Source organism: Lichenostomus cassidix, chromosome 4 (genome assembly GCF_008360975.1).
Source record: "Lichenostomus cassidix isolate B80296 chromosome 4, HeHo_3.0, whole genome shotgun sequence".
Classification (NCBI taxonomy): Eukaryota; Metazoa; Chordata; class Aves; order Passeriformes; family Meliphagidae; genus Lichenostomus; species Lichenostomus cassidix.
This window is the reverse complement of record NC_139484.1, coordinates 67,071,677-67,085,684: the sequence shown is the minus strand read 5'-3', so window position 1 is coordinate 67,085,684 and position 14,008 is coordinate 67,071,677. Positions and strand designations below refer to the sequence as shown.

At 44.2% G+C, this 14,008-nt stretch overlaps 1 protein-coding gene across 8 annotated transcripts in view; it reads right to left on the bottom strand.

The window, feature by feature from the left end:
* ABLIM2 (actin binding LIM protein family member 2) overlaps positions 1-13,585 on the bottom strand; it is a 127,262-nt gene extending 113,677 nt beyond the window's left edge. For all 8 annotated transcript variants that reach the window (XM_085059736.1, XM_085059739.1, XM_085059742.1 and 5 more), the window contains exon 1: positions 13,425-13,585. In XM_085059736.1, the coding sequence (XP_084915862.1) occupies positions 13,425-13,440 (16 nt within the window). In that variant the 5' untranslated portion in view covers positions 13,441-13,585. The remainder of the gene's footprint in view (positions 1-13,424) is intronic.
* Between the last annotated feature and the right edge of the window lie 423 nt (positions 13,586-14,008).

The window sequence follows — 14,008 nt, the reverse complement described above, 5'->3', positions numbered from 1 at the left end:
TCTTGTGTATGTGGAATGCCTAATTTATAGCTCTCAGGGATATGCATAAAGTCTTGGCTTCTCCTTGTATACTCTCTAGTAAATTGATGATACTATAGTATTTTTTCTTAATTGAAAATTTATTTATTTAAGTTCTAGAGATACACTCTAATACCTTGTTTTGGAGAAAGAACACCAATCACATGGGTTTTGGTCTGAAATGACCTTCCCAGGGTCTTGGGAGGAACAGACAGGGCAGTTCCAGTCACCAGTGTTAGACCCAAGGAGAGGAAAAAATATTCAGGAAAAAAGAAAAGGAAAAGTACTTCCACGGTACTTTTCATCACTATCCAAAAGTGATATCCCTCTTGGAAAGAGCAGAAACAGCCTCTTTGTTCCACTCACTGGTTTTATTGCTGTGGTGTGGGAAATTGGACAGTGGTGACAATGTCCACAGCTGAGCATCTTGTACCAAACCAAGGCAGGGCCATCTCACCAACATGCTGCTACCAAGGGACCCAAAATTGGCCCCAAGCCCTCCATCACTTGGAGCAAATCCTGAGCTGCTGGATCCATCTGTGTATCTTTTGCCATAATACTCCATTTTCCAGCCCTTAGGCAACTGACAGAGCAGATGTCACTGAAATGACTTAATGTATTAAGCTGCTATTTGTTTAATTCTGATGTGGAAAATGTGTCACACTCTAAATAGTTTAGTATGTTAATGTACCACTGCAGCAACCTACAGCAATCTTTAATCATTTTGTTTTAAACTTACTTGCTTATTTTACTTTAAATCACAATTAAAACCTGTTTTCTTACTTCCTTTTAAATGTACTCTTACCTTCACCTCCAGTTTCCTCAAGCTGAATAAACAGAGCTTTTATCACAAATAAACATTTAATGTCCTAGCATATTTTATCTGCAATTTATTTGCAATAAATTACATAAGACAGATGCAGATAAAACTTCCAGTACACTGTATTCCGTTAACAATTTGCAGCCCAATAATTCATAAATGAAGAGGCTCTGGGGGCTTTAAGGAATAACAGCTTAATATCTGTGTTTGCATAAGAAAGCTGACCAAAGCTATATTTGGAATGGGTCTCTGAGTAATGGCATTGACAAGAAATCTGAAATCTAAATATCCTTATTTGAATCAACCTTTGTCAAAAAAATATTCTTCAAAATTTCAATTCTAAGGTATGAGCAGCTTTTAATAACTACGGAATGAAGCTTTATTTCTTATATAAATACATAGTTCCTTATGCTTCAACGGGATTATTTATGACAGTGCAGCTAGTCTTGAATGATGCACATTTCAAACTGAAGGAGCAATATGAAATCTACTGAACTTTTCTGTGGATTCACATGAGATGTTGCAGAGCCTTATTAGCCTGACGAATTCTAAGCATGTATTAGTAAAATTAATCCTCTTGCTCATAGCTGCAGCCCTTTGATAAGTCAGCATCCCTTGCATTAGCACTTCTGGTTTCTTGGGACTCTGGGCACACATAAGGCACATTTAATTTGCCAGTGCTCTGCCCTAATGATCTGGGTAAGGCATTGCACTGTGTCAAGCCTTTCCTACAGGCACTGCAGGGCTGGTTGCTGCTTCACCAGTGGGGTCATGTCAACAGCTCTGCAAGCAACCCTCGTGAGCTTCTTAAAACTGTAATGTAAAATCAAAATTTTGGAGTGCACTTTTAAAAACGTGGCTTCTGAAATATGCTTCTGTGCCTGTAAACCCAGCTAAAGGACTATGTAGGATATTGACTAAGTCCTGCAAAGAAACAGCTGCCTGTATTTTTCCTTCCACCAGGCTCATTTGACTCGATGGTGGGCAAACAACTTTTCCTCACTGAGACTGCAATGGCTCATTGCACAATGGGTGCAGGAACAACCCACTGTGAGCCACCTCTGGAACAAAGGCCAAACGTCATCAAAAGGCTTCTAACAACAAAAAAGCTGCAAGGAGAGTGCTCAGCAACACAATTTTTCATAACCATCCTGCTTGCCCCCAGCAGGCATCCCCAATGTAGCCTGTCTGCTCCAGCTCTCCTTGGAATAGCTCTCATTATGCATATGCTTTTCCCCCAGCAATTAAATTATACCAGCAGTGACACTGTTCTGGAATGATGAAATGATCAAAACCTGCAGATAAAGAAATGAACACAGGAATCTGATGCTTCCAGACAGAGAGCAATAGCACACAATCAGTGTGGTGAACTTTGGTCAAATTTTTTTAAGATGGACTTGGTCGTTTCAATGTCTTTTGAAGAGGAGTGCCTTGTGTGACTTGAAGTCCATTTCATCTCCACAAATGTATTCAGTAACCAAACCTGACACAGTACCAGCCCTCAGAACTGAAATAATCTTCACCCAAACAACTCAGCTTTCAGGGCACTGGGGATACAAAAGCTGACATGTGCTATCAGCATGACCTGGAATGGATCACAAATGTTTTCTGAATTACCTATTGAATCCATGTGATTGTAACTGGTGAAAGCTGCAAAAATCGAAAAATTGGAAAGTTGCTTCAAACCCCAACTTCCCTGCCCAGCTGGGAAAGGGAGATGGGTGAGCAGAGAGAAACCTGGGTCTTTTCCACTTTGCTGCACTTATCCGTAACACTGGCCTTTGGGGAAATATTGACTTAAGCCTGCCTCTAGAGGAAAAAGCTGCACGTTATCTCTTTGCCACGTTATGCCACCTTTAAAGAGCTTTGAAGAACTGGCAAGTGACAGTGACAGCTGCTGGCAGGGGTGTGCTGGGACAGGCGTCACTGTGGGCTTCACAGATTCCTTGGTGGGGCTGCACGCTCACAGCTCGGGTGCCAGTACAGGCTGCCTTTGCCTACCACGTAAAAATTAAAAACAAACAAACAAACAAAAAGAACCCAAAGCATTTTCCAGGGTTAGGTTCTAGGGATTCCTTTTTCAAAGGATTTTACATGTGAAGTTTTATCTGATGGGTGACATCAGTTGCAATCTTGGTTTCTTTTTGAAATGAAATCTCCTCATGGATACGATCCAGAGAGAAACAAAAATCAAGGGCAGGAATATTTAGGCTGCCAGGGGCATGGAGTTAGCAGCAGGAAACTGGCTTTGTTGCAGTTGGGTTTTGTAAGCCCAGCTCTTCCCTCACTCCTTCCTCCTTGACCCACTGGACAAGCTAAGGACCAGTTATGATTTCCAAAACTTAGTGGAAGATGACAAACAAATTAACCTTTCATTTTCCTTCCTTACATCTACAGACAAATGTCAGCTACTCGTGCCAATGCCAAAAATAACCCAAAATGTATTAAGTCTTACACATGTAAAGTCAGAGTGACCTAACAGAAGGAACATTTAATTCAGACTTTGGTATTTCGGATTCTTCTTCTCTTGACTAATCCTACCCAACAAAAGTCACAAATCTCTTCTCAGTTCTCTGAGCACAAGCAAATCCTCTTCTCTTGTGAGAGCTTTGCAGTCAATTGACCAAAAACACTATTAAAAAGCTAAATATATTGACAAAAACATGCAGCACCAGCAGTACCATAATGAAATTCTACCAGAAAGAAACCCTGACATCAGAGAACATAAATGTAATGTGATATATCCTACCAAAAAAGGAAGAGGTTCCTGCAAAATATGGCAAAACTTTCCTAAAGAGAAGATGTTATCTTTTAGTTTGGGACTTAAAATAGTACAACTGTTGATCCATGACACAAAGCCAGAGACAGCATCTCCTCCCAATAGTTTACAAACAATATAAACTGCAGTCAGGGAAAAAAAAAGGGGTATTACTATAACAGGAAATATCCTAATAATTACATTATTTAGTAAATACATTAAATTTATTATTAAAAGTTTTCCAGTTATTAATTTCATTAATGCCTTAAGTCATACCATTTCAGGATGCTTACACAGAAGTATGCAACAAAAAGTCAAAATAAACCAATAAAAAGAGATTTAAACGCTGACAGTGAGATTCAAGGGCCATCTTGGAAGGAGCCTAGAGACAGGAAGGAGTAGAACACGTAGGGTGACTATTTTTTGGGTCAGTGAAATGGTTTCTGTGGATGTGCAGCTCCAGCTGCCCACCCAAAGTGCTCCCTCCCCATTGCTCCACAGAGCTGCCAAGGTGAAATAACAGCCTGGCACCAATCTAGGTTATTTTGTAACTGTTAATTCTTCATGGTGCCGCAATATCAGTGCAATGGAATTAATTTCTGTATACTATCTTTTTTTTTCCACAGCACAGCTACCACAATTTCCCTGGAAAATTCACAAGGGCTATTTGAACTTCAGTCCTTTGCCTTGCAGCACAAGGGACACAATCTGCTTTCCAGACCCACAGCCACAAGGCAAGCTAAGGGGAGCAATCTTGCCTCAACACGTCCAGGTTTGTTGTTTACCCACTGCTATGGCCTCTCTAAGCAACAATGGATGTGCAACTCCTCAAAATAGATTCACAGGTTCAATTAGGGAAAAAAGAAAACTTTTTTAATTTCAAAAACATAACCAGTACAGCATTTTCTAACCAAGCAGTGTAATTAGCACAGAAATGGACTATCAGGAGAAGTGATAGGTTTAATACCTTTTATTGTCTAAAAAGAAGACATTTCTGCTTTTGCTAACTACTCAGTATTGGAATAGATGAGTAAAAACAACTACTTATACAGAGAAGTAGGAGAGGATTAGATGGTAAATTACTCGGATGGAAGCTGGGACTGCCTCCAATATACAGCATTTCCATATATTTTCAAAAATACTACTGACCCTTGTATTTAGAAAGGCCCTGACAAGCTTCCCCTTTCTAATTCTTAGCAGGACAGGTAAATCCAACCACCAGAGTATCCAACCAACAGTGTGGCAGTTTCTGACAACTTCAGCTTAACAGCCAGGCTTCTTCTGCCAACTTAAATTTGCAGCTCGTGCTGTTTGCTGCTTTCTAAAATAGGCATGACTATGGCACACTTCTAGATCTGTGCAGACCTTATGTGCTTCAGAGACAAGACACAGAAAGCTCAGCTGAGCATTTCCTCAGGGCTGGCAGCACTCCCCTAACATCAATCTCATAAACTTCACAGGACTCAGCCTGCGTTGTTTCCATCAAAAGTCAGCTTTGACCTTGGAAGAAAACTCAGGCACATCACAAGTTAAAATTATAGATTTATGGAAGGAAATGCAAAATGTGCCTATTGCTTCAGCAGTTTTTCTGAAAATGTCTCATGTGACTTCAGCCCAGAAAGATGATTTAACCCCAAAGTTTAGAAGTAATAGAAGTTAAGGGTTCTCAGCACAACTTAGGCATTATTCTTAGGTCAAATCCTATTAATGATATAGACAATCAAATCTACAGCAATGCCACTGGGTAGCTCTCTCAAGCCAAAAAGCTCTATTAAGACATAAATAGAGCTTTGCTAAGCTGGCTTTCTGCATTCAATGAAATTTAGGCCACACTACCAAAAAGAAGCTAAAATTCATCATCTGAGGTGATGGATTCCTTACTACCATCTTGAAAAACATCCAATACAAGATGGACACAGCCACTGCCATCATTAGTTCCCAGGTCAGGACAATGGGCACAGCTGGAAAGATGCTACTGGGCCACACAGACATTCAATCTGAGCTGGCACAGACAGTGTAATGATCTGAAATAATGACAGTAAATGTCAGCAAATTGAAACACAATCTATTGTGTTTTATCATTGCTAAAGGTCTCATGGCTCATAGGGACAGAAGCCTTAAAGAAGATGCTAGAAAAGCTTTGGTTATTCTCTCACAGACAACATATTAAGGCAATCTGAGAGGTGCTTGTTACCTCAGATTGGTACCATGAAAACCTGTGGCTATTGGAACAAAGATGCTAAACAGTTTGCCCCTAATTCTGTACAAAGGCACATAAATAAATGCTCTGGTTTCAAAGAGACAAAACACTGCAGTTCACAGCGATTTCACCCATGGTTGATGATACTTAGAACTTCCCAAAGTCTCAGCAGTGGAGAAGCCAGACTTTCACACCAGACTCTCCATCCCAAGTGAGGAAAGGCTCTGCAGCTGCAGATACATAACCCAGAGGACAGGTCTGCATCTTTAGGAAATTGTCCAACAGATCTGTGATACATAAACCCTGTTTCTCCATGGGGTCTGGTTCAGGAAAGCTTACCAATGTTCATACATGCAGCTGACACGAGTTTTTCTCCAATTTTCCAAGGCAGGAATGAGCCATCAAAATATGTCCAGGAAGAGTGGTTGGTAAATGGCCACAAAAAACATTCAAGATTAATCTGCCCATAGATCTCTGTAGCAGCACTACAGATGCTCTGCGGTCATGGTTAAGGACATTTTCAAATACTCACAGAAAACTTTGGACCAGATGCCCAGAGATCCAGCTGACTGCAGGTCAATCTGCAAAGTCTGGCAAGTGCTGGAGCAACCTGGCCTATTAAATTTTGAAAATCTCAGAGGCAGGAGATATCACAGCCCCTCTGCCACCCTTCTCAGTTCCCTCCTGAGTTCAGGCACTTTCACTGGGATTTCACCTTTCCTTACAACCAGCACAAAGTTCCCCTGCTATCTCTTCTGACTGTTGATTCCTCCTCTTTTTCCACGCCTCTCTGAGAGGAGCTAGGCTCCATCTCCCCTTCACCCACGCAAGGGGTTGAAGACCACAGTTCAATTCCCCTCCAGCCTCTCTCCTCCACATGGATCAAGAGCAGACCTCTCCACCCTGCATGCCACATGCTCAAGAGAAGCAAGCAGCAGCCTCCCCATCATGCTCACTGCATCAGCCCTGGTAGGTCCACTCTGCTCACCAAGTGGGTGGGAACATCATCCCTGAGTGACACTGTGAGTCATGGAAAGGTCAGTGCACAACAACTCTCCTCCCTCATCACCTGCATTTAGCCAGGAATGCTCTGTCACTGCCCGGAGCCAGCGGGGCTGTGCTCAGCCCGAGCAGGGCAGGAGCTGCCGAGCCAGCCGAGGCTCGGAGCAAGGCAGCAGCCCTGCGATTGGCACTCCGTGAGGCTGACTTGCAGCCAGGTTAGCAGACAGCAGAACGGAGAGCATATGTGCGATCGCAGGGTGAGGTGCCGCAGCCTCTGCCAGACACTCGCGGCACAAACATACGCAGCCCCAGCTGTTCCCGACTGCCTTGTGTCCCGGCTCAGGCATTTGGCTGCAAACCTTTTCCATTCCCACCCTCCTGTCATCAGCGGCAACACAGCCCTCTCTATGGTTTCCCTTGGTACCAGTGCCCTACACAATGATACATGTGGCCTTAAAGATGAGATCCTGTCTATCTGCGCTCCATCTAAAGCTGTAACCGAGTGATTGCTTCCATCCTGCTGGTACTGCAAAGCCAAAGGAAACACCACAGCAAGCCCTACAAGACCCCATGAAGCCAAACTTCTCAGCTGAACTCAATCAAAAATCCTCAGTGGGCTGTTACAACATAAAGAACAGAAAAACCTGTTTGACTTGCAGGTCCCAGCTGCGTTTGCAATGCTGAGAACACCAACAGGAAAAGAGAGGTAAAGAACTTGCAAACAGAGCAAAGTAAATGAAGGTAACTGACACAAAACAAAAAGGAAACTGTAAAAGTACTTTTCATGACTTCTAGAGCATTCACATGATTTTAAACTGCAACATTTACAGCAATCTGTGATATATAAATGTACCTCAGTAAACTCTCTTGACAGAGGTAAAAATAAGCAAAGAAAAAAACAGAGTGGTCCCTAATCAAGAACTCTCCAAACGAATCCCTGCATACAAGGCTGCCCATTCATCCAGTCCCACTCAGAGCTGCTCAGCAGAGAAGATCCCAGTATATATTAGACATCAACTAGTAAACTGCCTTATGAATCACTTCTGAAATTCTCTTCTATCTTAAGTCATATACTCTAAGTCAAATAATCTCTCAGTCACATACTTAGGAGGAGAAGGAAGTATATGACCTATTTTTTCAAGTGACAAGAGCTCTTGCCTGACACCTAAGCAGAACAGGTTCTGTGGCTTGTTCCTCATATGATATGCATCAAACTTTAACTCTTATTTCACCATGAATTTTTACCACACAAACAGTATCACAGCAATTCAATCTTACTTTGCCATTGCCTGAAACAGACTTGAAGGAACACAGCTACTGTATGATTAGTGTCCTCTTTTGTATACCATATCCAGCTATCTCATTCCATAAACCAGTACAGGTGAGGGATTTATTTCCCACTGAAGCTCAAATGAACTTGGCAAAAGGGAAGAGGAAGTATCATATTTCATCCTCTTCTGAAGTATCATAGTGCCTCATGCTAGAAATGAGCTGACAGAAGAGGTACTTGAAACCTTCCCAAGGAACTGTATTTGATGCTGTATTTGTGAGCAGCTACTACACAGTAACAACCAAGATTACACACTTGTTCTTCATACCCACCATGAGGAGCGACTGCAATCTGTTACTGTTTTACAATAACAGCATTACTTAAACCTAAAAATAACAGTTTCTAAGTAGAAAAAAACCCAATCCTGTAATTAAGAACACTGAAATACTTTTAAAACATCATTAGTGATCTCTTGCAATTCAGGAATGTATATTTTTCATGGCCAACTGAATTTAGACTTTGTTCTCCTTCATCTACAGATCAAGAAACTTGTCCTATAAGATCAGGAGAATCTTCAAAATATAGTTAATGATCAATTTGACTAATGCCAGTAGAAGGATTTGATATTACAGAGAAAGGGAAAAAAATGGCTCCTAAAGCAGACAGAAATATTCACTGAACAAAGTTTTTATTCATCTCACATTTCTTGTCTGAAATGGAAAAATAAATAACCATGCTTCATGCAAAACAATACTCCATCCAGATTTCAGAGCACGAACATCAACTAATAAGCTGTGAAAAAAAACATTCCAGCATTTCAGACGGTAACAGTTATGGACCTTGACACACTGCTAATGGATCTTGACACAGGGAATAATCTAAATTCAGCAATGTTTGCCTTAAGGTTATATTTAAGGATGCAGAGAGCAAGCCAGCAAATTGTCCAATAATCTCCAAGGCCCTTGCACTGCCCTCCATCAGTTGCTGGGCTTGTGCAGAGACCCAGCTCTGCTGCCTGGGCCCCCTTTCATCCTGGCACTGCCAGAGCTCTGCTTCTGAAAGCCTCATGCAGCATAAGCCTTTTCAACACAAAGATGTTTAATTCATTATCCTGAGTGCTGGATGCTGGGTTGGTGAACCCAAGGTGCAAAGGGGAGTTAATGGCACCAGCAAAGCCCTGCAGGACTGGGAAATGCAGCAGTGAGCTTACGATTAACAGCAGTCAGGAGAGAGACATTTCCATTGCTAAAGCCTGAATTTCTGTAGTGTAGACAGGGAATGGTTTGTCAAATCACACAAAACTAAAATCAGGATTTCTTCACTTCTCCTTGCATGTTGGCCAGCCCATTGCATAGAAGAAGAGAAGCAAAAGTTACCTCATTAGCCATGCTTTCATTTGTCAATTTTCTCTACATTTCTCAGCCCTCTATGTTTTTATGTCAAAGATAATTATTGGGGATTAACTACATTAATGTCCTGAGAAGCAAAACTGAAAGCATGCTGCTTGCACATTGTACTGCAATGGCAGTCAGATGTGAACAGATACCAGACAAGAAGGTTGCTCAGCACTGGACAGATGCTGCACTGAAAACAGGCAAGTGGGCAAGGAGAAAGCCTCATTCAGAATGCCAAATATCTGTGTTTTGTTAAGCAGAACGAGCCACCTTTCCAGAGATGTGCTGCAGCACTTGGGCAGCATGCAAAGGCCATGGGAGACAGGATGTCCTGCAGTCAGGAGTTGCCAGCTGAAGTGACATCAATCTCTTCTGACCTACTTCATCCTCTCCTAACTGTGCTCTATGTTTCCACCATCCAAGAACACGCTGCCATTAAAAGACACATACAATGAGCTGAAAACATTTTCTTAGGAGCTACAAAGAATCCCCCAAAACTTTAACGAATCCCAAGATACAGCTTCCTGTTTCTTACAGTCTAAGAAATTATATAGAGTCTGTGCAATTCAACCTCAGAGGAAGAAAATACCATCAGTAAATATATGCTGTTGTTTATTTTTTTGGGGTAAACTTGGTTAAAATGGCAATAAAATAGTTCTACTTTTGTTTAATGATGAAATGTGTAGGATTGCATCTTATAAATTGAACACATTCATTTGCTAGCAAACTCCAAAGCAAGTTGACCTCCTTGCTCCTATCTAGTAATTCAATGCTCTTTTACCAGTGCTCAGAATGGAAAGTAAAATGCTGTATCTAAGTATAAAATATAGTGCAGTCTGAAACAATCATAACTATTGTCTCTAGGGAGGATTCTTATCAGCATGCTTGCATGGGAACTTTGAAAAGGAATTAATCATCTCCAAGCAGAGCTGGACCCTGTGTGACCAACCTGAGTAACCTCTTTTGTAACCAGAGCCGCCACATTCCTGCTCCATTTGGGCTGTGACACTCGATTAGCTGTTCTCTGATCCATGCAATCAAATTGTCCCTTTAATGTAATAGTTTAAAGACTAAATAGCTGTGTAAATTTGTGTCATGACATTTAATTTAATCTAATCTAAGATAATTCACCTAGTATGTAATTAGCTCTGTGATTCCCTTTTTGCACTATTTCTGGGTATTGAGGAGAACCTCATTTTCACCATCTCAAATATTTAACCTACTCTGTTCTTGCTATGATTTCAAGATGGCAAAGAACTGAATTATTAGACTGATAACCATATTATAAACTCTTAAAAGTATATTCAGTATCCTAAAACCACAACCATTTCATGTAAATCCCCCAGGTACAAAGAGCAGTGAATAGGCTCTTAGAAATAGTTTCAGCCAAGATCAATGGTAAGTATATGGAAGGCAGCTGAGGAAAATTATGTGTAGAAAAATGTAATTACAACTTTGTAATAATGCATCTGAGCTGTGTCTTACTATACCAGAGGATCATGTGCTTTCAAGATTTAAAATTGTAGTGTAAGACTGCAGTTCATTCATCCAGAACAATAGCTCAATGCATGCACTATTGAACCACTTTAAATTATATTACCTGTACCAATATATTACAAGCTACATCGCATTGAGCAAATAGAAGCACTTCTATATCTAATGCCAAATCTTATGATTAAGATGGCAAGGCAATGTCACAGCACTGCCTGAGACCCTCTGGATACAGACAGTGGATGATGTGTTGCCCTGGTGCAAGAGGGGACACAGACTGAGCAAAGGTTTCTGGAGTAATAAGGCAGATCCACAATGGTTTGTTCCATCTCAAGAGTAAAAGAAATATCAGGGATTTCTCCTAGATTACCAAACCATCCAGCAATTCTTTGAATTTTGTGTGGGGCTGATTTTAACACCCCACTGCACCCTTATTTTCTTTGCAGAACCAAAAATATCTTTCTGTTACAGTAAACAGCAAACTTTGAATTAAAGCCTTTCCATAGTAATTTTGGTGGAAATCCTTTGGGAATAGTGATTTTAGACAAACTAAAATTTGAATAGCATTGAATTTGTTGTACAATACTTGCCCCATCAATGTTAATGGAAAATTTCCATTGATTTTACTGAGTAGATATGTGCTGCTCGCATTTAATTTATCATGAGAATTGATTGCAAGTTGTTTACATAGCCCACACAGACATGCAAAATCAAAATCTGGAAACATCAAAGCTAACCCTATGCTTAAATCAAAACTCCTGAAACTGCCAGTTATTCTTTCAAATGAGACCTAAGAACTCTCAGGGGTTTTTTCCACTCTCTTTTTTCCCCATGATGTTATTTTTATCTTGGCACTGTTCTTTTTTGCTATTTCATTTACACCATGTTTGGAGCAATTACTGAGATAGAAATTTGTCAAGTCTCCTCTGCACTACTGGGTTTATAACTTTAGAATCTATTTAATTGACATTTAAAATATTGTAGAGATACAAATTTGGACTCTAATATTTCCTCTACCAGGCTCTGTTCTATGACAACAAAATTTAAACATTTCTCAGTATTTCATATTCTTCACTTCAAAATTACAGCAAGGTGACCAAGGAGAGGATTCTGTGCAGGAGTTTAGTCAGTGCCAAAGGAGATGTTACCATCCATGTTAACCAACCCGAAGCTCTTTAAAGACAGGGAACAGACTTTGGGTTTCTAGCACAGTTCAAACACCCTGCAACACACTTTGCTGTCACCTGCACACCTGCCCTGGCAGGGACACTGCCACAGAGAGGAGCAGCATGCTGGCAGGATGTGTTTCAGCCGCAGACCATGTGAGAATGTGGACAATCAGCACACATGAAAGCATTACGCCATCAACAAACATGAGGAAACGCCAGAGTAGGTTTGCAGCTGGGATCTGCAGCAGGTGCCTGACCCCAGGTCACCCACTGTCCCAGCCGGGAGCTCCTTCTCCTCCCTGTTCGCACCAGGCTGCCGTTTGGCTCGCTGCGAGGATGTGGTATGATTAAGCATGTTGACATACACAGTCACCACATAATTGTAGCCACACAGCCTGTCCCTGTTGTTGTGGCAGAGGTATATTTAGCAGCTACAGTTACCCTCAGAAGCGAAATACACAACCAGCTCCCAAAGCCCCCTCTCCTCCGTGCACAGCCCTGCATTTGCCTTCAGGACTGTAATATTTCGCGATCAGCTGCGCTCTGAAGTAACCAACCCCCTGCCGACACACAACGCAGATGAATGCTGGATCGCTGAAAAATACAGTTGCAAGTCAGTTCTCAAATCCTGCATGTATCACAGGCTAAATTACTTTTGTATTGCCCCGGGCAACTGGATTCCTCCGGGCGGCAATCCTAGCTTGGGCTCCGTGGCACATCCCCAGTATGCACCTTCCCTACCACCACAGTATCTCGGCCAGCAGGAAAGGCCGGGCTTTTAACCCAAATCTCCCTGTCTGAGGAGCTGTGTGCTGCACCCCGGGATGCCGGGCGGGCAGGGCACCCGCTGATGCCGCTGTCACCGCACCTCGGCTGCGGCGAGACCCCCGAGCCGCAGGGTACCGGCGGGGGATGGACACAGGGCCGGTCCAGCCCGGTCTGCCGCCCGGGGCAGGGGCTGCTCTGCCGGAGCCCCCGAGCAGGGTCCGAGCAGGGTCCGAGCAGGGTCCGAGCAGGGTCCGAGCAGGGTCCCAGCAGGGTCCCAGCAGGGTCCGAGCAGGGTCCCACCGCTCGCAGCGCGGCCGAGCCGCAGCCCCTCCCGCCCGGCAGCGCCCGAGGCTGCGGCAGCTCCCCCCGCCACAGGCGCACACACAGATTCTCGTATTTTCGGGTGGTTTAGGTGGCCAATTCTCATCCTGCTGCCGCTGCTCGCACCCCGCGCGGCACCGCGGCGGATCCGAGCAGAGCGAGGCAAAGGTCCCTCCCGAAACCCGGGGTCTCGGCCGCCCCGCGCCCGCCTACCTGTGCCGGTGCTCATGGCGCGCAGGAGGGGCCGCTCCGCTCCTCTCCGCTCCGCTCTGCTCCGCCGCCACCGCCGCCCGTCACCGCGCCCCCGCGGGCGGCACCATCCCCGCCCGCCGCACCATCCCCGCCCGCCCGCCGCGCAGCGGACCAGCCGCGCTCCGCCCCGCCGCCAGGTGCTGCACCGCAGTCCCGCCGCGGCACGGCACGGCACGGCACGGCACGGCACGGCACGGCACGGCACGGCACGGCACGGCACGGCACGGCACGGTTCGGCTCGGCTCGGCACGGCACGGCACGGCGGCACCTTGGGAAGTGTAGGCAGCCCCGCGCCGCCGCCCGCGGACTACATCCCCCTCCGTGCCTTGCTGCGGCTCCGGCCCCGCCGCTTCTGCGGGCAGAGCTGCTGCAGTCCCCCCGGGCCCCGCAGAAACTTCCCCCCCGGGCTCGGCTGGAGCCGCAGCCCGCTCCCACCTGCCGGCCGCCACCGCTCCGTCCGGCCTGTCGCCCTGCGGGTGACATCTTCCTCTGCGTTTTCCCGTCCCGCTTGCGCTCGGCCCGTGTGATGCCCGAGCGAGGCAATG